Source organism: Bidens hawaiensis, unplaced genomic scaffold, assembly GCF_021521415.1.
Source record: "Bidens hawaiensis isolate Kalapana, Puna unplaced genomic scaffold, B.hawaiensis_p1.1 tig00072291_1, whole genome shotgun sequence".
Classification (NCBI taxonomy): domain Eukaryota; kingdom Viridiplantae; phylum Streptophyta; class Magnoliopsida; order Asterales; family Asteraceae; genus Bidens; species Bidens hawaiensis.
This window is the reverse complement of record NW_027502649.1, coordinates 10697-34659: the sequence shown is the minus strand read 5'-3', so window position 1 is coordinate 34659 and position 23963 is coordinate 10697. Positions and strand designations below refer to the sequence as shown.

The following is a 23963-nucleotide window of genomic DNA, read 5'->3' as shown; positions in this document are numbered from 1 at the left end:
GTGACCTCGGGACATCACCACTCTACGTGTTCTCTAGCAAAATTTCAAATGAGATCAAACACGACCATGATGTTTGGGGCGTTATCTCATTGATATTCAACACCATCACTCTGATATCGACAATCAGGTATATGTCATGATAGTTTTACACGCAAACAACAATAGTGAAGGTAGCCATTTACTAAAGGGAAGAAAATGGTTACATTCACTGTTGTCGTTTGCGTGCAAAACTATCATGACATATATACTTGATGACCGTATTAGAGTGACAGTGTAGGAAATCAAGGAGAGACCGCCCACAACATCATGGTTATTTTTTATTCCATTTAATAATTTGCTGGAGAACACATACATTGGCGATGTCCCGAGGTCACCAAAGGCCACCCTGATACATTGGAAGACCAGTGTCAGTATAACTCTTCAGTTCTTAAGTAATTTACACATGAGATATATTTTTGTCAATATGTGTTTTCATAAAAATAAATTAGAAGGTGATTAATCAAATTACGGACCTTGGTATTATGGTGACGGCAGTTGTCCTAAATATCTAAGCGAGCGCGTCATGTCGGTAGGATGATGATCAGCTTCGACTCCTTGTGTCTTTTCGTTGGTGTGTGTTTGTTCCACAATAATAATATTTTTACATTTATTTTAATGGTTATGACAAATTGATAAGTAATATGTAGTACCATCACTTTCTTAGTGGCCATTAGTATTGAAATATTTTACATCATTTTAGTTTTGAAGGAAAATTAGTATATGTCTATGATGGTGTTTGAATAGTATGTCATTGATGTGGTCACGATTTATAATACAAACTCCTCTCCTAACTCCCTGCTTCATTATACTAAGTCCGCTTTTTAATTCAGGTTATGTTCCCCTTTTTTCGGCCGACTCTTTGGTCTTAAGAACGCTGGTTTTAAGAATGAGTGATGCTATATATATACCTAATGTTTGCCACACAACCACCATTATCACCACTAGAAGTTTCGAAGTCGGCGTCTTAACAAATATAATCCTTTTAATCCGTTTACAAATAATATAGTATTTAAGTAACATCGTTTTTCTTAATCATGTTGACACAAATTATTTGTAAAAAGTGTAAAAAGAGCAACAAAATTTAGGGTCAACCCAATTCAATCCATACAAAAAATTATCCGTTTTGACTCATTACCCAATCAGCTGGACCGAATAGTAAGATGGATTACATGCCATTAGAGCTAAGCCCGAGAGCAAGAAGATGTTCTAAAGTTGTCGGTAGCATAGACATCAAGAGTGAAGCTAATAAACTACCGGATAGTAAGATGGCGTTGTTTCTAGCAGTTCTTTATTCGGAACCGAAACGGGAACGTTTCTCACCCAAATTTAAGAACTGGACCGAAATAAACAATACGGTTCGGTTTCAGTTCTGGTAGTTTAGAACCGTGAATTGCTCACCTCTACCTGTAATCCAATTAAAATACCTATGATTGAAATATCAAATAAAAGTTAAGTAACCTAATTCGGAAAATAAATTTACACTAGCGATTTAATTGGGATACTTCTGAAAATTAGTTACTATATTGTGAGGTAACCCCCCTTTTTCTTAAGGCATGGGGTTAATGGGAAATTGGGCTTGGCCAAGCTTTATAGCCGGCCTGCCCGGTCATGTTATTCTTCATTATTTTTCTTGTGTTGCGGCCGGGCATTTATTAATAGAAAAACCACATCCTGGATGGCTTTGAGTGTCTCAAAGCGGAGTCAAATTCCGGGTGTGGCATATCGGTCGAAGATGAAATTAAGTCCGGCCGCAGGTTGTCCTATTTGCCTAGGAGAATTTAGTGAAGGTGAGAAGATAGAAAATTTGGCCAAAGTGTAAGCACTTGTTTCATGTAAAATGTTTAGGTAAATGGCTTGTGTCACATGACTCACATTCATCTTGTCCAATATGTAAAACAGCTTATAATGAGAAAAAAACAACTGATAGTATTAATTAGTGGTGTAGGAAAACTTATAATGGTCACATGATATGTAAATTAATGAAGAGACTCATGACCTTATATAAAAATATATTCTGTATTATATTGTTGTCAATTGCCATAAATATATAGTAACACTTTAATTTTAGAGAAGATGCTCTATAGGTCTATAGTGTAGAGGTGCACAAATCGGGTTCACCTTGAAAACCCGAACCGGTTCGGAATCGGTTTTTTTAGACCGGGTAGAAAATGACACCGGTTCCAGTCAGGAACCGGTTCGGTTCCCGACCCGAACCGATGCCCAGAAATGCAAACTTTTAGGAACTGGGTAGGGTTGGAACCGGACCGGTTATTACGTAAAAACCGGTTCCACCGGTTTTTTTTGAAATTCAAACAATATAGCCGTTTGAAACCGGTTCCAACGGCTATATAGACGTTTTTGACCGTTGGAACCGGTTTTATTACTATATTTAGCCATCTTTCATTCTATAAATACCAATGTATGAGTGTGTACTTGTTAAACCACTTCCAAAACTATAAAACACACTCCAAAACACAATTAAGCTTAAACCGACAACAAATGGTAACTAATGACGACGTTATGGTGATCGAAACAACAAGATGCCCCGATGTTTGGGTTCATTACGATTTGTGTCTAATGACCGACTCAAATGAGATGGCACGTTGCAAATATTGCTCGAAGTTTCTTAAAGCAGCGTCCAACTCGACATTACGAAAACATACGAATAAGTATTGTCGAGAGAAAAGAAGTTTGGATGCTAAAAAAGCAGAAGTTGGAGAATCATCTGGCTCTACAACCCAAAAATAAGTATTCCCGAATTAAAACGACGGACTTTGTTTTTTAAGTTTTAGTTGTTATGTTTAGTATCGTTTATGTTTTAATAATGTTTGTAATAGTTATTGTTTAAATAAATAAAATGCTCGTCGTTATTAAAAAAGTAACAAAAAATTAATCATGAGTAACAAAATTAATTATAATTAAACAAATCAAAACTAAATATTAGTTGAACAAGTTACAAATAATTTTACTAAAACAAATAAAAAACACAAATTACAACTCTTCTTCGTCTTCATTCTCGTCTTCACCCTCGTCTTCGTTATCGGAAGAAACCCCGTCCTCCGCCTCCTCATCATGAATATGACGCTCTATTGGTATTTCGTCTTCAAAGTTCGCCTTGTGTTGTACACGATCCACCGCATCCAAATGGTCCTTTAGGCAAATGCAAACCTCTAGAGACTTGGGAGTTAATTTTGTTTTTCGCATAGATAACACCATCCCACTAAGAGAAAAAACCGATTCGGAAGCAACCGTTGAGGCTTGTACGACAAGCAAATCACGAGTCATGGCGGATAGAATGGGAAATTCGTTTTGTTTACCTTTCCACCAAGCCAACAAATCAATATTGCGAATTTCGTCGACCGTTGCGCCCTCAACATAGTTTGCTCCACTATATCGACCAAGATCGCTAGTTGGTGTGTTTCCTCTTTGCCTCTTAGATGCCGATTCACGAATCCCATTCATCAAGTTTATAAGTGGGTCATTGCACGGCCTACTAGTTGTTGTTTTTTTCACAAAAGATGATCTCGTGCTTGGACCATACATTTGAAAATAATGGTCATAAAGGTCTTGAAGGTTTTTGTTGAATTTTTCCTTCGCTTCCGTCGACAACTTCGGGTCGATCTCGTGCATACCTAAGTTGTCGAATATTTCCTCAATCGTTGTCTCAACCCCATTAACATTCCAATAGGGGTTTAATGCGGCGGCACAAGTAAAGACCGGCGGTATGTTTTCAAAATATTTTATGTACTTTTCCTTCATCACCGCAACAATATTCTTGAAGAGTTTGTTCTTCTCCGCAAAGCTTTTAAAAACACAAGACATATAGTACAATTCTTGCAAAACCCAACAACTAGTAGGGTAATAGACTCCCGATAATTTTGTTGTTGACTTTTTGAACACGTCAAGATACTCCAACAAATAACAGACTTGGACCCAAACACTTTCTGGAAACATATCGGCCTCGCGTTCTTCAACAAGATTGTTATGAAAAGCTTGTAAAGTTTGGCGTTGGGCAAAAGCACACTTTAACATATGACAAGTTGAGTTCCAACAGGTTGGAACGTCCCAATTCGGCCCCAAATACTTTCTTTTAACCGACCTGCAATAGTTCTTATATTCAAGATGTCTTCTTTTACCACTTTTGAAGACATCTTGTAACATAAGTCTAAAAAATTTTAAATCGTCACAAATGTTTTCATTGTCAAGACCTATTTGAACAACCAAGTTGATGATATGTGCAACACATCGAACATGAAAAAAATCCCCGAAACAAGGTGGTGAATATTTAATGATAAATTTTTCGGCCGCCTTAGTATTGTTTGAAGCGTTGTCAAATGAAATCGAAAATATTTTATTTCTCAAGTTGTAAGTCGTTATAACTTCATCAAGTAATTCAAACAATTTTTCGGCGGTATGTGGGAACGGGAAGTTTTCAAAAGCGATGGTGCGTTTCATCAATTGCCATGTCACCGGATCAACCCAATGAGCGGTGACACATATGTATGATTCGGGCAACCCGTGTGGTGCCGACCAAACATCGGTAGTTAAACTAACCATGGCTTCTAAAGAATGAAAAGACTCGATTAACTCTTTTTTAGCACACTCCCACAACCTGATACAATGACGTCTTAAGGTAGTACGACTTACATGTGTGTATCGCAGTTGTAGAGTTTCGCGAATCAACGACGTCAAATCCGGGTCATCAAAGTGGTTAAACGGCAAACCTCGTTGAATAACGAACTTTGCCATTCTATCTTGAACTTGAGTCGTGTTGTAACGAAATAGTGTACCATCTTTACCCAAGTCAATTTGATCGGTCGCGCCAATCCCTTTCAACGCCTTGCAATATGGCTTCTCGATGTGCTTTCTCAAAGTAGAGTTGGAATCGTACTTTAATAGTGAACCACATAGTTTGCAACGAGCCTTTTGATAACCTTCGTCATCCACAATCAAATCCCAATTCTTCCATATGTCTTCATTGCGGTTATGGTTGACTACCGTAACAACCCTTGGGTCATCCGTAACAGGAACGGGGGCAACAAAAACACTCTTCTTAACATTTTTGTTAGTTTTTTTGTTGGGTGCCATAATAATATTTAGTTGGATGGTCGGGTAACGGAACGGGTTTGCTAAAGGAGTAGTATTTTAGTTTGTTTTTGAGTTTGGTGGTGAAACAAGTGGTGGAAAACAAGTTATATATAGGTTTCGGGCATCAAAAACCGGTTCCAACGGCCATATTACCGTTGAAACCGGTTACAATGGCTAGATTCTCTCTCAAAAACCGGTTCCAACGGCAAATTACCGTTGGAACCGGTTACAACGGCTATTTGGTGTCTCAAAAACCGGTTCCAACGGCTATATTACCGTTGGAACCGGTTCCAACGGCTAGTTTGACCTGCGTTTGACTCTTCAAAAAAAAACCCGCCGAAACCGGTTTTTTCGGATAGGAACCGAACCGGTTACAATTAAGAACCAGGTAGGAACCGAGTTGGAACCGATGGGGACATACAAATAGGATAACCGGGTACGATTTTCGGGTACAAAAATACCCAAACCGGGTATTGGGCCAACCGGGTAGAAACTGGAACCGGTTCCGGTTAGGTTTCGAAACCGGTTTTTTTGTGCACCTCTACTATAGTGAGATAAGGAAACAACATTTCTTGGTAATCCATTATGGCTTAACCTTTTCATTCGGTTATGGTTGGGTCAATTCGGTTATTTGCTTAGGAATCTTCAAAGTTTCATTCTTGTATGTACCAGGTCAGCTCCATAATATTCACTCACATAGTTCCACTCTTAGCTTTACAAAACAAAGAGAGTTGGCAAGTACAAAAAAAAAAACAAAAACAAGTCGCAAACTTTAAACTCAAGCAGAGCTATTAAGACATGATGTATCAGATTAAACTCGACCCGCTGCGCACACATGAGTAGAAACATATGCCTCTCCACACCCATAACAAAACTCATGCCCACACCTACAACCAAAAACACAACATCAATAAACACTAAACATTCATTTAATTATCATCATCGTACTCAGTATATCCCACCAATAGCAATGCTATGGTAGGGTCTGAGGAGGTAAGATGTAGGCAGCCTTACCTCTATCCCATAGGGATAGAGAGGCTGCTTCCGGTGAGACCCCCGGCTCGATAGTAGTTTTGCATCAAGCCTTGGACATAAGGCACATAGCACTCAATCATCGGGACACCGGCTAATTGATGCATGTGCCCTTGTCTTTCGGCTATCAACGCCACCACATGATGCCTGATTAACCTTCCGCCACTTTTAACGTTATTTTCACGAGATTAGAAAAAGAATAACGTCAAAATTAGTGCAATTTTACTTTCGCCCACCCGAGGGTTCACACATATATACATTATATGCGCGCACCGCAAGCAGGGCGTATTCATTTAATTATAAATAAATATTTAATAATAAACACCTACCTGCATGACATATGCAAGCAACCATCAACTCTCTCCACAAAAAACTTGCAATTTGAGCACCTCATCCACTTCTTATCCTTAGCAAGATTAATCAACATATTGTCATCTCCACCTAACTCACCCTTCTTCCACAACTCAAACTCTTCACAACTCATCCCACAATGCCACACCACCTTACACTGCGCGCAAAACAACCGGTTACAGCTCGGACACTCTGACACCGTCACGACGACACCACCATCGTCCACCATCATAGCCGAGCAATCCTTAAACGGGCAGTAAAACTTCTCAGATGACATAATCAGAGACTCGCACAAAATATCCTCCCATCTTTCCAACACCTCTTTTGGAACAATGGTTCCGCAGTCTTGTGGCCCGATCACCCTGTCACACGTCGGGTCGGGACACTTGACCGCGGTAATGTTTTCTTTTATTTTGGCGGCTATGTATGCACGGATGCAGTCAGTGCAGAAATCATGGGTGCAGTCTTTTGTGTTTTGGAACATTTCGGGTTGTGGTTTTGTGTCCATGCATATGGCACATATGTTTTGTGGCGGTTGAGGTGGTTGGATTATTGTTATGGGTGGTTGGCTGGATGATGAACACGAGGCGATTGAAGCGGTCACTGATGATGAACAAGAGGCGATTGAGGCGGTCACTGATGATGAACAAGAGGCGGTTAGTGATAACGAGCTGGATATTAGCGCTTCTTGAAGTTGGAGTTCTTCTACATATTTCTCATCAGAAATGGGGATGACTTCATCATCATCATGAAGGGCTAAAAAGTATGACTCGTCCACAAGGTCAATATTGTGAAGTTGACAGGTAGAACTGCTAGCCATGTTGCACTTGTGTATTTGCTAAGGTTCGGGTCGAATGGACACATGAAACAGAGGCTATATAGTCAGATAAACAGGATGCTGAAAACATGAAAACAAATTGTTGTTCATTTAATACATGAACAAATGTCCCGCCATAGTTATTAATGTGCTAGGCGTAGGGCTGTAAGTGAACTGAACTAAACTGAACGAAGCCTTGTTCATGTTCATTCATTCGTTTAACATTAAGCTTGTTCACGAACGCTAACAGAACTGAAAATGTTGTCCATGTTTGTTCGTTAAGGAATTGAACATGTTCACAAACAGTTCAAAAACGCAAACGAACATGTACTACTTAAGAAAAACAGCATTATTAATCCAAAACATTAGAGACAATAACCTTAATTAAATATTAGTTAAGCACTTGAGAAAGTAATAATCATAAACATGATCAAACCTCAATCGGCAGTTTTATTCTGATTATGCCAATGAAGCACGCGTTAGATTTGTTGTTAGATAAAGCAAGACTTTAAAAAGTAGACCATTAACGAACAAACATAAACAAATGAACGTAAACGAACATTAATGAACACGTTACCGACCGCTCACAAACACAAATGAGCAAACGCAACCTTTGTTCATGTTCGTTCATTTAACTAAACGAACATAATTTATTGTTTGTGTTCGTTCATTTACTAAACAAACGAACGTGAACGGTCTTAAGGCCGAACGGTTCGCTGAAAGTTCGGTTCATTTACAACCCTAGCTAGGCGCAACAAAAGCAAGGGCCCGAGAAAAAAAAAGCTCATTTAATTAAAAAAATAAAAAATATATTATGCATTCCAAAACTTAAATAACATAGTTCAAATACCAAAAATTATCCAATATCATAAGTTTAAAACCCTAAAATTATCCAAAACCAAAATGTTTACGACTTGAAAACCAAAAGTTCAAAAAGTAACAAAAAGAAAAAGCTCAAATGATCCACATAATTTAATCTTTTTATAACCATATTGTTCAACCTTAAAACTTGTTTCTGGTTGAAATAGCAGCTTGTTCAGCGTGTTTAAAACATCTTTCTGGTTAAAACAACAGCTTGTTCAACCTTTAGGAAAACCGCTTTGACATGTTTCTAGTTTAAAAATCACCCTGTTTCAACCTTTAGGAAAACCGTTTCGACACTTTTCTGGTTAAAACACGAACCCATTTCAAGCTTTAAAAACCTGTTTTGACAAGTTTCTGGTTAAATCCAACCTATTTCAATGTTTAGAAAAACTATTTTAACATATTTCAGGTTAAAACATTGTTGGTAAACCACAACAGCTGACAAAAAAATTAAAAATAAAAAACCAAAAAACTTTACTAAGCTCGTTCTTCAAGCTTTGTGGAATTCATAAGCCATAAAGTTCGATAATTATACAGAGGGATTAGAGTAAATAAAGTAAATCCGACTTATTTTAGGTAAATCTTATAAAAAGGTTAGTGATAAACCAAAAGAAGCAAAAAAATCTAAAAAATCTAAAAAATCAAATATGAATTTATAGCAGTTTGATTTACATATTTGAGATCCTTTGATGATTACATATATCTGTTTATGTTGGCTCATTTAACAAACGAACAAACATGAAACAATTTCTCGTTCTTTTAATCAAATGCACGAACATGAACAAATGGCCCGTTAGTTCATTACTTTCAAGAGTGTTCGTTATTTATACTTGTTCAATCATTCATATTCGTCCATTTAACAAATGAAGGGCCATGAAAACAATTTTTTGTACACGAACAAATGTCCCGTAGTTAAATACACATTCCCTTGTTTATATTTGTTAAATCGTTCGTTTTAAAGGTTGATTCAAATTTACGGGTGCCAGAAACACAAATAATAAAGTGGGTCCACCCCACTAACAACCGATCACATCTTTTTACGTTTTTTTTTAATATCTACGTGGCAGTGATGTGACGGCTTAACTACCCATTACCCATTGTTAGCAACACACATCCTTACTTAGGGGTGAGCAGAAAACCGAAAAAACCGAAACCGAATTAACCGAAAAAACCAAACCGAAAAAACCGAACCGAAACATTAACCGACGGTTTTTTTTTGTTTTTATTGAAAAACCGAAATTTCGGCTTCGGTTCAGTTACTCATTTCTAAAAAACAGAACCGAACCGAATAACCAAACCGACATATTAACCGAACCGATGTATAACCGAACCGAACCGTATTGCTTCAGGATCCACTAGAATATATAATTTGTTTAGCCCAACTTTGTGGTCCGCAAGTCTTTGTTTAACATATACTAACTGTGGCCCATCAGGTTTAAAAAAGTTCGTTTAGCCCAACCGAACCGAACTTATGTTTAAATAAATGGGTCCAAGGGTCAATCTAAAGCCCAAAGTATAAAAAAAAACCGAAACCGATCGGTTTGTATATTTGAAAAAACCGATATTTCGGTTTCGGTTTCACCTAAAAACCGAACCTAACCGAACCGTGCACAGCCGTATCCTTACTTACCTTTTGTTCATTGATTCAAACAAACTCAAGAAGGTAATAACTTTAATTATTAATACAAATTTATTTACAGTAATATTAGTTTCAATCAAATTAAAAAAAGCCCTTTTCTTTACAATCAAATCGAAACAAAAGAAATGAGTTACCTGTTAACGGCGGATTATAGCGATCGGAAGAAACCCTAGAACGACCTCAGTCTTCTCACTTTATTATTATTATTATTATTATTATTATTATTATTATTGTTATTAGATTATTAAGGCATTCAATTGGATATGATGATTTTAATACCTTTACTTTTTATCCTTCTCATAAAGAAGCTATTATTTATATTTTAAAAGATAAATTTTGGGACGTTGGTAAAACCCAAGCGTTGAGCCGGTAAGTTGATGCGAATTTGGTCGATTTCGCTGACGTGCATTATTGTACCGGAACTAAAACAAAAAACTATAGAAACTGAGGTGGACCAATGTGGTAGCGTTGGTCGGTAAAACTCGAGCGCTGGTAAAGCCCGACTATTATCTATCCCATGAGTTGAGGCGGTGAGTCTAGGGGAATTCGATCGGGTTTCGTTATGTTTATTATGATACCGAAACTAAAACATTTTGGCGTTCGGTCGGTTTTCGTTACATTCGTTACGGTGAGTGAACTAAAAAACAAAACTCACGGACCAGTTCGGTGCCGCCAAGTGGCCCAAGCACTTGCGACACCAAACTTCTCTTTTATATATATTAGTAATAGTAATTATCTCTTTGTATTATCTTTTATATAATGGGGTTTGGTTTTTTAAATAACAATCAATCAAGTATTTAGATACCATAAACATTTTTATGAAATTATGGCCTAAAATCTGAAACTGTAATCGCTTGTATCGTTTTTCTTTTACACTCGATTTCGTCGGTTGCCTACCATGGGCGACACTCTCAAGAAATCGGGTGCTGAATTATCCGGAGATCACAAGAAGAAGAAGGCGACGTCTCTACACCTTGCGTACTTAGTAACAAACATACAAGACAACATACATACTCTTAACGGAATGATAGTTTCGTATGATTCGTGGACAAACTTGTTCAAACTTCATTAATGCATACAAAGTTTCTCAACACTTCGATGATTCTGATTCTCTTGTTGAATATTCTGATCAGTTTGTTAAATGGCCGGAACGTGATTCCTTATAATTACTGTGGATTTATAGCACCATATCCGATACTTTCCTACAACACCATCCGCTAAAAAATCACCAAAACACTACTCGCAACAACGAATGAAAAATCGATCAATGGAAGGGGTGCTTCCGGCCCCACATATCACGGCAATCAAGGTTACATGGGTTCTTACTCGAACCGTGGCAGGGATCTTTATCCCTTCAAAACACTAGCATCTACACATTCATCAACTTTCGTTGCTTCTACACCAGACCAGCGGCACAACAATTTTTTATTTATTGTAATAGACAAATCCTCCCAAAATCTTGTATCATCCCCATTCCCACCTTTTTTAAAGTTTTCCCATTAATAATGTCTTTTTCATGAAGAATTCTACAAGATTTGACGATACGGTGCCAAACGATACGGTGCCAAACGTCGTTACCCGACCCCATTTCTATCCCATCAATAGCACCTCTCGTATAGCCGTTTATCCCTTTTATAATTTCAACCCGAAGGTCATCTGGGAGATTAACAAAACGCCACCTCCATTTTTGGAGAAAAGCCAAGTTAGAATTTTTAAGATGCCAATTTCTAAACCCCCTTTTTGCTTATCCACCAGAATGAGATCTCATTTAACCCGATCAATTTTTCTAGAACCCTCCGCTAACCACCCTCCTTTTGGGTGGAATCCATACGACCGTCTATGTTATATACCTGAAGAGGTATGTACCCGCCTCAACAAGACAAGAGTCTTGAAATCAAAGACATTACGAAGGCACAAAGCCAAAACCTATGCGCATGGCGCATATCACACATGCTCAGGCATCATATGCCCAGGCACCACACATGCTCAGGCATCATATGCCCAGGCACCACAGATGCTCAGGCATCACATATGCTCACGCATATCACATATGCGCGTGGCGCATCCGCGCGTGGCGCATATCACATACATCTGCGCATGAAACATCTGCGCGTGAGAATAAAGAGAAGACCTCGCGCATCCTCAGGATAGGCGCGCATCACACATGCACATAATCAACCTCATCCTTATCCAAATCAGGATTAGGGCAACCTTGATTGTGCACGTCAGACAACCTTCCAGAAGGTATCTTTTTAAGGAATAAGAATATGCTGATGTTGACAGCTGCCAAATGAAAGGTGGACAACTCAGCATGACACATGTGCTACCACGTGATTGCAACCAATGAGAAAGCACCAGGTGTCCCAGAGGACACGTGGCGCAGAGCAATTGGAGGAGGCCAACAAGGCTGAGCCCAATCAGTGGAAACCCTAGCACTATAAATACAGCATCAACTCCACAAGGAAGCATCATCCAACAATTGACAGTTACAGCCAGTAACATACTCATTCAATCATATTCAATCACATTCACTCACAGACAGTTACAGTAACACTCTCAATCACAGAAATCTACAGAGTATTCAGCTATTAAGCAGTACTCTCCAGATTTCTTTACTCACACATTATTATCTTCTCCTACAGATACTTATTCTCACACCGGAGGGTTACCCCAAAGAGGACCCATCTGTCCCTTTCTGAGGGGTAAGTTGACGGTGCTGTTCATTTTGTAGGTGGAAGAACCCAGATCCAAGAAAACCATCGGTGAAATAGTATAATCACACCCGAGGAAAGTAGATCGTCTACCAGTGAGTCGATCCACGTCTCTTCATTGGCGCCATCCACTGTTACAACGGCAATCAGATCTCATCAGATCTATATATAAAAACAAAAAATCACCATGGTTTCTGGCGTTCATAACGTTGATCAAGTTCTGGAGGATATTGAACGTGAGGACGTTAATGAGGGACAACAGTTTCTGAGGGTGCCGCGTGATTCTACGCGCACCACCAGTAACCGTCCCTTCATCACAACTCCTCACGGCCAGACTGAAACTCCTCCAGACGATCTCACGTTACAAAATCTTGCCGGCGCGAAGCAAAAAGGACCAATGGGTCCAGAAGATGAAACAAATGATCCTAAAGAATGGCTCATAAACGAGCAGCGGCGTCTAATGGACAAGTACAATGAGATGGTCAAGCAGAAAAAGCTAGCCGACTTAACACAAAGGCAAGCGCTTGATAAGTAAACTGTTCATGCAACAAAGAGGCCGCGCGCGCCGGAAGAAGGACATTATGTTCACACTGCACATACTGAGTTCAGTGATGAAGAAGTGCACAGCATGAGGAAGACACGAGATACTCATGCAGGAGGCTCACAGCTCCGCGCGCCTGTGAACATGGCGCCTGGAGCCAGAGCCGATCTGGATCTGCACATGCCGTACAGCCCACCAGTTAGAGGGCAGGTGGATGTAACCACACCGTACAGACCAGCCATCTTGGTGAAACATTCAAAGTTCACTGCGCGCATCGCGCAGGCCCCCATCCAGCACAAAACCAAGATGCCAAGTGGTTTGGGTAAATATGACGGCACAACAGATCCAGACGATTTCTTGCAAGGTTTTTACAACACGGGAAACCTAGAGAGCTGGACGATGCCAACATGGTGTCATATGTTTGCTCGCTGCCTCACGGGCGCGGCGCGGGTCTGGTTCGAGAGCTTGCCGACTGGGCAAATTGATGGGTTCGAGGAACTACTGGAAAAGTTCCAAGCCCACTTCGTGCAGCAGCGCAGACACACGCGCGATCCTGATGACATCATGCATTGCGTGCGCAGGAATGATGAAACGATTGAAGACTACATCACTCGTTTCAATCAGGAGTCTCTGGCAATCGGAGGTATAACCGAGCAACTCCTGCGCGTGGCCTTTATACAAGGCGCGCGCAGTGATCAACTCCGCCGAGCTCTCGTAAGCAGAGAGGGCATGCCCACCACGTGGGCCAAGTTAATGGAGGCATCGCGAGTTTTCGCGAGAAATGAGAAACAAATTGCCCAGGATAGGGCAAGAGAAAGAGCGCATCAAGCTGAGTCACCGCGCAGCAAAGAAAAGAGGGGCAAGCAGAACTCTGTATGGTCCAGGTTGCAACCAACCAGTTTTTCTTCCGCAGAAAAACAGGCCCAACCAAGCTCACCCCAGCCCCAAAAAGATGTTCGTAATCGCGGGGAGGGTGACAGGAGGGAGGGCGGCAGAGATCCTAGCAGACCTCTGCCAAGAATATGGACTCCCCTCACTAAAACGCCTTCACAGGTGTTAAGCACTGAGAATGTCCAGTTCAAAAGCCCCAAGCCACTACACTACAAGGGACCATCAGATAGTGGCAAGTACTGTGAGTTTCACAAATCCACTGGACACAACACCGATGCATGCCATCATTTGAAGGATGCAATTGAGAAGGATGTGAAATCAGGCAAGCTGGCTCACCTGGTAAAAAACTCAAGACCAGAAAATGAACAACCAGAAGGAGCCTCTGCCAGCAAAAAGTACAAAAGAATCTGTGTAGCTGAGGGAGGAAGGCAAGGGCAAATATCAAGAAAAAGAAGCGCGCAAATCCAAGGAGAATGGCGCGAGCAACAAGTTATCTTCCCAAGAATCAGGGGAGGCCCTTCCATCAGCAGTCCTCTGGTTATCACTACACACATTGCTCATTACGAAGTGTCAAAAGTCCTGGTGGACACTGGCAGCGAATCAGACATAATGTATGAGCAATGTTTCAGGAAACTGGATCCGGCAGACCAAGCAAGGCTTGAAATTGTGAATGCACCGATCTCTGGTGTTTCCAATGAAATCATTCATCCCCTAGGTCAAATACAATTTGAACTAACCATGGGGGATGAGAAACACAAGCGAGCCGAAGTTGTCAACTTCTTGGTCTTGCCCACCACTTCTTGCCACAATATGATCTTGGGTAGGGGAACGATTGCCCAATTTAACGCCATACCTTCGCCAGCGCACGGCGCGTTGGGGTTCCCAACACCAACAGGTGTAACTTTTGTATACCGGGACCATTTGTGCGCAGTGACAAGTACTCCGCGGGAGGGGAGAATGAAAATTCCAATGGCAGAAAATGCGCCAGAGGAATGGATTCTCAACCCGAAATTCCCGGAGCAAAAAATCACAATTGGCGCTACGATATCAGACGACACGAGGGTGAGAATGAAAAGATTGCTCACAGCATACATGTCGGTCTTCGCGTGGCAACACTCTGATATGACTGGGGTTCCGCGAGACCTGGCGCAGCATTCTCTAAACACCTTCAAGTCTGTAGAGCCAATTGCTCAAAAGAAGAGAATCATGGGGGATGAAAAGGCGAGGGCCATGAATGAACAGGTTGAGGACCTATTGCGCGCAAACATCATCCGCCCGATACGATACCAGACATGGGTAGCCAATCCTGTGATGGTAAAGAAAAGTAACGGGTCATGGAGGATGTGCATTGACTTCAAGGACCTCAACAAAGCGTGCCCAAAGGATTGTTACCCCCTACCAAACATCGATGCAAAGGTGGACTCCGTGGCGCCATTCAAGCTAAAATGTTTTCTGGATGCCTACAAAGGCTATCACCAGATTCAAATGGCACCACAAGATGAGGACAAGACCGCATTTAGAACCGACAAGGGTGTTTTTTGCTACACAAAAATGCCCTTTGGTTTGAAGAATGCGGGCGCCACCTACCAAAGACTTATGGATGCCGTTTTCAGCGAGCAAATCGGAAGAAACCTAGAAGTCTATGTGGATGATTTGGTGATCAAGAGCAAGGAGGAAAAGCAAATGCTCAAAGACATCGAAGAAACCCTTGGGCGCCTAAAGGAAGTTAACATGAAGCTCAATCCGAGCAAATGTACTTTCGGCGTACTATAGGGAAAATTTCTAGGTGTAATGGTCACCAAGGATGGTTTCAAGGTGAACCCTGAGAAGGTGGAGGCCATCATTGACATGCCCTCGCCATCCACCATGAAAGAAGTTCAGAAGCTGAATGGTAGATTGGTTTCAATCAACAGGTTCCTAGCGAACCATGCAACCAAATCTACCCCGTTTGTCAACACATTGAGAAACTGCTTAAAGAAAAGTCAGTTCAAATGGACTCCTGAGGCCGAGCAGGCTTTCAGTGAGATTAAAGAATGTTTGATAAATCTGCCCGCGCTCACAGCTCCTCTTCCTGGTGAAACTTTGACATTATACCTATCAGCAGGAGAGCGCGCCATCGGCGCAGTATTATTGGTGGATCGCAAGGGAATCCAAACGCCAATATACTATGTGAGTCGGGTGCTGACAGATCCTGAGACGCGCTACTCCATCATGGAAAAGTTAGTTTTATCACTAACACACGCGTCGCGCAAGCTTCATAGATATTTCAATGGTCATCCCATTGAAGTTCTGACTGGTTACAACATCCAGCAAGTCTTGCGGCGCCCCGCGCTCTCAGGAAGGCTGACAAAGTGGGCGCTGGAATTAGGAGAGCACACGATCTCCTATAAGCCCCGTCCAGCAATAAAGGGACAAGTCTTGGCTGACTTCATTGCAGAAGTCCCAGAAGGAAGAATTGAAGAGGCTCAGCGCGAGGTAGACCCTCCGCGAGCCAATGATGAGGAAAATGTTTGGAGATTGTTCACTGATGGAGCTTCAAACAATGAAGGGTCCGGCGCAGGCCTCAAACTGGTGGATCCAGAGAATCATGAATATACTTACGCCATCAGGTTGGACTTCAAGAGCACCAACAATGAGGCTGAGTATGAAGCCCTGCTGGCTGGGCTGCGCATCGCGCACAAATTCGGGGTTAAGAAGCTAGAGGCCCATGTTGATTCATACTTGGTAGCAGCACAGGTCAATGGCCTTTATGATGCCAAGGAGAACACCATGCCTCTATATCTAGAGCAGGCGAAAAAGCTCATCGAGCAATTTGACTGCTTCAGAATCATTCATATTCCGCGCAGTGAAAACAAATCTGCAGACGCGCTGAGTAAGATGGCATCAACCAGTTTTGATCACTTTGGTAAAGATGTCAGGGTAGAAGTAATGAGCAACCCGTCGGTGGTAGCGAAGTCTGTCCTGGTAACTCATACAACCCCTTCATCATGGATAACTCCAATAATGGAATTCTTGAAGGAGGGAAAGGTACCAGATGATCGCGCACAAGCGAGGAAGATAAGACACAAGGCGCAGAACTATGAACTGCTTGACGGTACATTGTATCGACGCTCTTATCTTGGGCCGCTCATGAAATGCCTAGATGCTGAGGAAGCAAGCTATGTGATCAGAGAGATACACGAAGGAATCTGAGGAATTCATGCTGGCCCGCGCATGGTGGTTGCCAAGGCAATGAGCGCAGGCTACTATTGGCCAGGCATGTACTTGGACGCTCTAAAGGAGATCCAAAAATGCAAAGCATGTCAGAGCTATGCGCCAAACACCATGCGACCAAAGAACAACTTGATTCCAGTAACCTCCGCATGGCCTTTCCACAAATGGGCAATCGACATTGTGGGTCCCCTACCGCAAGCGCCAGGGCGAGTAAAATTTTTGGTAGTGGCAATAGACTATTTCACAAAATGGGTTGAAGCCAAGCCACTAGCAAAAATCACAGCCGAAGTGATGAAGCAGTTTAACTGGAGCCACATCATATGCCGTTTTGGTTTGCCCATGGAAATTGTGAGCGATAATGGCAAGCAATTCACTGACAAGAAGATATCCAGCTGGCTTAAGGAATTGCGCATCAACCAAATTTTCACTTTAGTTTATCACCCTCAGGGGAATGGACAAGTGGAACGCGCGAACCAAAGTTTGTTAAACGGGCTGAAGAAAAGGTTGGAGGGAGAATCCCATTCTTGGGTCGAAGAGCTACCTAATGTCCTGTGGGCACACAGGACATTAAGCAAAACCAGCAATGGCGAATCCCCGTTCAGCCTAACCTATGGAACAGAGGCAATGATTCCAGCAGAAATTGGATGCCCATCCCATAGAGTGCTCATGATGAACAAAATTGATAACGAGCGCGAAAGAAGGTTGGATCTCAACTTACTTGAAGGGCGCAGAGAGGCGGCTATCATCAGTGAAGCCAAGTACAAGAAAAAGCTGGAAAAATATTACAACCAGCGCGTGAAAGAACGCCACTTTAAGAAAAATGATTTTGTCCTTCGAAACAATGAAGCTAGCCGCGCGATACCCCCGGGAAAATTGTCCCCCAATTGGGAGGGACCATATCAAGTCTTGGAAGAATTGGGAAAAGGCGCATACGCCTTAAAAGATTTGAATGGAAAGAAGATCCCGCGCGCATGGAACGCGGCACAGCTTAGAAAATGTTTCATGTAAAATTTGTCAAGTTTGTAATCAAGGCTTTTTAAGCCATTATGAATAATGATACGCGCTATTTTCTCTTAATGTGGATTCTATTACCTTTTGCATACATGTTTCACACTTCCCTTTATTAGTTTTTAGCAATATGACAACATTGTATTGACATCAAAACGAAATAAAAAACGAAGTAAAACATACATGCGCGAGCTTCAAGCTCAAACGCGTTAACGAGTCTTAACTCTAAAACGTCAGGGCCTTAGCCCAATTCTACTACCTTTTGCATACATGTTTCACACTTCCCTTTATTAATTTTGAGCAATATGACAACATTGTATTGACATCAAAACAAAATAAAACGAAGTAAAACATACATGCGCAAACGCGTTAAAGAGTCTTAACTCTAAAACGTCAGGGCCATAGCCCAATAATGTGAGCCTTAGCTCAAACAACTCACAACATCCATCCTGCATGCGGCGCAGCCTGACCATAAAATACCTAAACACAACTAAGGCAAAGCAAATGCCAAAACATAGTTGTTAAGGTCTCAGGTCGAGGTCGCGCATAAAATTGTAATGGATATCTGAGTAACACATTAACGCGTAAGGCTAAAAAACTCATAATTCCATAAACGCGCGATAACGTCGCGCGAAAGAGGAATAATGAAAACGCCAACACACGTGTCAACATAATCAAGATATGGCAGAATCACTTACAATATGACAAGGGTTAAGTATAATAAATTCCTTACAACCTTGTTCTTATTCCAACGCGCAAGCATATCTTATATTCAACAAGCAAACATGCGATATAAAGAGATGAATGGGAATGCGCAAGATGCGAAGAAGGGATAAACAGAATTTCATTCATAAACATTGAAATTTACAAGTTTACAAGATGAGATACAAACTACAAATAAAAAAAAAACATGAAGGGCTTCTCAAGTCTCCACGTTGACATCAGCCTCTTCATCATCCTCATCATCGCCCTCGGCATCTGGCGCAGCCTGCTCCTCGTCATCTCCAAACTGACCATAGTCAAGTTCTTCATCTTGAATGGAGTCTTCTATCATGACAGTGTCAGGAGCGGATCCTTTGGCCACGCCAGAGCCGCTAGCAACGCCAGCATTCGCCGCGCCATCATCGCCGCCGCCAGCCCCCTCGCACTCGTCAAGTAATTTCTTTAGCGCGACGAGATCGGGCTGGTCAGCAAGCGCGGATATCTGCAAATCATAAGCAAAAATATGAGTACAAAGATACTTGGAAAATAAATCAAAGTAATCTCATTAAAGTTAATATACCTGCGCAAGGATGGGAATGGGAGTATTCATATACTTCTCCCCCATCGCGGCCATGTCCGCGCAGGCAACGGAGCTCTGATAAGGGTACTCGGATGGGTTCTTCTTCAGCATGACATATTCATAGCCATCCGTAAACCCTTCAGCTCGCCCCACCAAGCGCGCGGCAGCGTTGCAGTCCATCACAAGGGCCTGAAACTCGTCTGAATATTTCATCGCGAAAGCGCAACGAGTCATGCCCTGTGAGATGAGCCAGTGGCGATCCTGCGCGAGGCCAGCAACAGACGTCTCGAGGGAAGGAACCTGAGAGTTTAATAACTCAACAGTTTCCTTAGTCTTTTTCAGCTCCTCTTTGTCAGACGCTGCTGCCGCCGAGATTTCTTCTTTCTCCGCCCGTGCAGCATCAAGTGCTTCCTGGCTAGACGCTGCCGTCGCCTGGGCTTCATCTTTATCGGCCTGCGCGGCCGCCAGCTCCCTCTTCAGGCGCGCAACCTCACTCTCCAGTGATGATTTTTCAGTGATAGACTGGACAAGAGCTTGGTCACGCGCCTCCGCCTCTAACTCTAAGTCGCGCGCTCTGCGCGCGAACTTGGCCGCATCCGCCTCCGCCGCCTGCAGCTTCTCCCGCGCCGCCTGAAGCTCATGCCCGCGCTTCACGAAGGCGCTGTTGGCACTGGCTCTGTTCTCACTGAGCTCGGCTTGGAGCTTTTCAGCTCTCTCGCGAGCATCAGAAAGATGCCAAGCAGACACCTTAGCCTCTTGCTTGGCTTCCGCAAGAGCATCACGTACTTTAACGTAATCAGAGCGAAGCTCTTGGGAGGCAGCAATGAAGGCCGACCCAGCAAACATATGATCATTGAGCAGGTCGTCGCGAGCGCGGTCCTCCTGGAACCTCCTTTCAGATGGAGGCACAGCATGAGCCCAGAATTCCGCACACACACCCATGGACTGAAAGGTGCTGTCTTCAGTTATATTCCATCTCGTGCGGTAAGTGTGATCGGCTTCCTGCAAAAAACAAAGAAATTGTCTAAGTCATCAAAACATTAAGATGGAAGTCCGCGCAGCGGAGCAAGAAAGAACCTATACCTGCGGGGATGAAGCAGAAAAGTCAGCGCCAGCCCCACGAGAAGGCTCCGCCGCGAAACCTCGTGGCGCTGCAGGGCTGGCGCGGGCGCCATCGGAGTCCTCAGCATGAACCTCCTCATCCTCCTCTGAAATAGGCCTCTTCTCCTGCGACCTAGAATCAAAATCGGTCTCGCGAGGAGGGCTGTGTGCAGGAGGAGGTGAGGGAGGTCTCGGCGCCGCCAGGTCGGCGCGCAAAACGGCCTCCTGCTCCTTAGTAATCCCAATGAGGGGAGATTCATCGCTTGTAGGAGCAGGAGCAGAGCCAACGGCGCTGGCGCCGGCGCCAGGAGTGTCGCCAGAAGCTTGTACGTCAGCTACGGCTTCTATGAAAAAATCAACAACAAGAGATGGTTACTGACTTGATCTAAAAGAAAGTCAGAAAATAAGAGCGCAATACGTACCTTAGCGCAACTCCGTTCGCGAAGCAAACATCGCCATGAAGTCCATTCTACCCTTCTTTGAGGGTAAAACAGGGGACTTCGAAGCGACCTCCGGCGCAGCCTCGGCATCTTGTTGCGCTGTCGCCGGCTCTACAAACATTCGAGCAAGACAAGATTCATTAGTAATTCTATAAGAATCGCGCTCATAGAAACATAAAAGATAACCAAAGGACAGGCAAAGTATACCTGTCGAGGGCGCAATGCCACTTCCCTTTTCCGTAGCGCGAAGGGAGGAGGTAGCGCCACCATACCTCAAGTGGACAGGAGGTCTGCCCACTTTTTGAGGCAGGGAAGCCAAGGAAACCTTGGTGGTAAACCCCTGGGTTTTCCCAAATCCCCCCGCCTGGGTAGGAGGATCCTGAACAACAGGGGCATCATCCTTCTTCTGTTTCTTACTGGCCCCTGCGCCAGTTTTCCCCTTAGCTTTACGCTTTAGTTGGGGCGGCTCCTCCTCCTCCTCCTCCTCTTCCGCGAGCTCCAGCTCGTAATTTTCGAGCGCATCTACAACACATGCAACATAAGTGTTAGCAAAATTTGGTATTACAAAGGAAAATGCATAAGTACAAAGGCTTACCAGGCGCATCGCTGTCAAACAAAAATCCCAGATCAACAGGGATGAACATGTCATCAAAGCGATCTGGGAAACCAACCTCCCCAGCGCCAAGCGCGACGGAGCCACCCTCCACTTGATCATCATAAGCGGCGTGGATATACTCCTTGGTGACTGCACAAAACAAGTCAAGTGATATCAGCAAAAAGAATTATATTCGCGCAGAAAAAGAAAGAAAGCAATGAGATAAACTTACACAACCCGTCGACTTGGATAACGGGCTCAAGCGCGCTGTCCGCCCACCTTTTGCTCATACCAACCCCCACTAGCGCCTCCTCACAAATGCTCTTGGCGGGGGATGGTTCAGCGGTCAGCCTATTAACCCAGGCGCCAGTTGGGTTCTTGAGGACACCCACATCCGCAGGCGCAGAAGAAATCGAGCGCATAGTCATGCGGATGGGGATCACACCAGCCCTTATATAGAAGAACCTCTCAGACCAGTCATGAAGGCTCTTGAATGAAACAGTGGAGCACTTCACCTTCTGACTGCGAGGAACAAATGAGAACCAAGAATCTTGGATCTTGGGCTTGTAAAAATACTGAAAGCGCCGAGGGGTGGGCTCCTCGCGCTGGGATTTGCACATGAAATCAAAGTGAGTCATGCGCACAAGTCCAAACGGATGGACTTGGGATATATGAATCCCATAGAACTTGAGCAGTGCACCCACAAACCTTGTCATCGGGAGACGAAGGTTGCAGTGGGTGAAAAAATGGCTATATAGGGATATATAGCCGGCAGGCGGGTCCGCCGCCGTTTGCCCGGCTGCAGGTAGAGGTGTTCAAAAAAACCGGTTACGGAACCGGTTTGGCCGGTTCAACCGGAAACCGGTTTTTTAAAAACCGGTTTTTTTAAAAACCGGTTTGACCGGTTTACGTAACCGGTTTACGTATCGGTTATACGTTTTGGAGCCAAAACCGGTTTTATAACCGGTTATAAAAAAAACCGGTTTTTTTAAATAACCGGTTATTAAAAAACCGGTTAACCGGTTTTTAAAATAACCGGTTTATTACCGTTATAAAAAAAACCGGTTAACCGGTTTTTTAATAACCGGTTAACCGGTTAAACCGGTTTTCGAACGTTACCAAACGGCTTTATAGCCGTTTTTTTTTTTTTTTTGACCGTTTTTTAGCCGTTTTTTTTTTGTTTTTTTACCATTTTACCCCCACAAACATCTATATATAGTTTAGGTTGGGTATTGGTTAGATCACACTTGATTATACAACTCCAAACGCTCTAAACGTTTATTTCATACGCGATTATACAACTCCAAACGCTCTTCTTTCGTAGTCGTTTATTTCATACTCGAGTATACCACTCTTAATTCGTAGTCGATTATCATGGCCTCCCAAAGTGCTGCTTCATCGGTCAACATGGGTGCCTCGAACACGGGAGAAACCGTCGTTCGGGTCATCCCCACGAAACGAAACCAAGATATTTGGCAACATTTCGACCTATGCGAAATGTCTAACGGAACCCAAAAAGCTAGATGCAAACATTGTTTGAAGTTTTATAACAAAGAAGCAAACTCCAGTTTAAGAGCTCATGTAGAAAAGCCCTCTTGCAAGGTCTTGAAGGACGAATCCGGAAGTAGTTCGCAGCCGGAGATGACGAATCAAGGAACGGTGTTTACGTACGACCTTGAAGCGGTACGTCAACAGTTTGGCAACTTTGTGATTCAACAATCACTTCCTTTCAACCACTTCGACAACCCTCAATTCACGGAGATGATGCAAAAGTATGTTCAACCACGCTACCAACACGTAAGTCGTTCGACCCTTAGAAGAGATTGTCTTAAAGCATGGAAAAACGCTAAGTCCGAACTAATTTCATACTTTTCAAACTTACAAACTGGTGTGAACTTAACAACGGATGTGTGGTCGGTACCTAATGGTTCGCCCGACTCATACATTTGTGTGACGGCTCATTGGGTTGACCCCCGGTCGTGGCAAATGATGAAACGAACCGTTGCGTTTCAATTGTTTGATTACCCGCACACGGGTAGAAATATTTTTAAACTCTTGGATAAAGTCATTCGACAATACAAGATTGAAGATAAAATCTTTTCAATATCGTTTGATAACGCGTCCAACAATACGGCCGCGGTTGGCCATTTAAAATTAAAGTATAAACCTATCTGTGATGGAGCGTTTTTTCATAGCCGATGCATTGCACATATTATCAACTTGGCCGTGCAAGATGGGTTAAACGTGATCGAAACGCAAAGAAACAATTTTAAAAGAATGTTACGAGATGTTTTTAGCAACAATTCAACATTTTCAAGATACAAAAAATTTTGTGAAGAAGCTAACTGTCA

At 42.7% G+C, this 23963-nt stretch overlaps 1 protein-coding gene across 2 annotated transcripts; it reads right to left on the bottom strand.

The window, feature by feature from the left end:
- Nucleotides 1-5760: 5760 nt before the first annotated feature.
- Nucleotides 5761-10028, bottom strand: LOC143605970 (E3 ubiquitin-protein ligase RSL1-like). 2 transcript variants are annotated; one of them, XM_077081900.1, is made up of 3 exons: nucleotides 9965-10028; nucleotides 6489-7348; nucleotides 5761-6014 (listed from the first exon to the last, which is right to left on the bottom strand). In XM_077081900.1, the coding sequence occupies exons 2-3, from the start codon at nucleotides 7328-7330 to the stop codon at nucleotides 5939-5941; spliced, it is 918 nt and encodes a 305-aa protein (XP_076938015.1). In that variant the 5' UTR covers nucleotides 7331-7348; nucleotides 9965-10028; the 3' UTR covers nucleotides 5761-5938. The 2 variants fall into 2 exon arrangements, with proteins under 2 accessions (XP_076938015.1, XP_076938014.1); XM_077081899.1 differs by lacking the exon at nucleotides 9965-10028 and having other exon boundaries at nucleotides 6489-7364.
- Nucleotides 10029-23963: the final 13935 nt, after the last annotated feature.

Excerpts from the sequence above, each read along its gene's own strand:
- LOC143605970 (XM_077081900.1), bottom strand. The coding sequence starts at position 7,330 with ATGGCTAGCAGTTCTACCTGTCAACTTCACAATATTGACCTTGTGGAC. Across the intron at positions 6,015-6,488 it reads TGCTTGCATATGTCATGCAG|GTGTGGGCATGAGTTTTGTT; the intron begins GTAGGTGTTTAT and ends TTTTGGTTGTAG.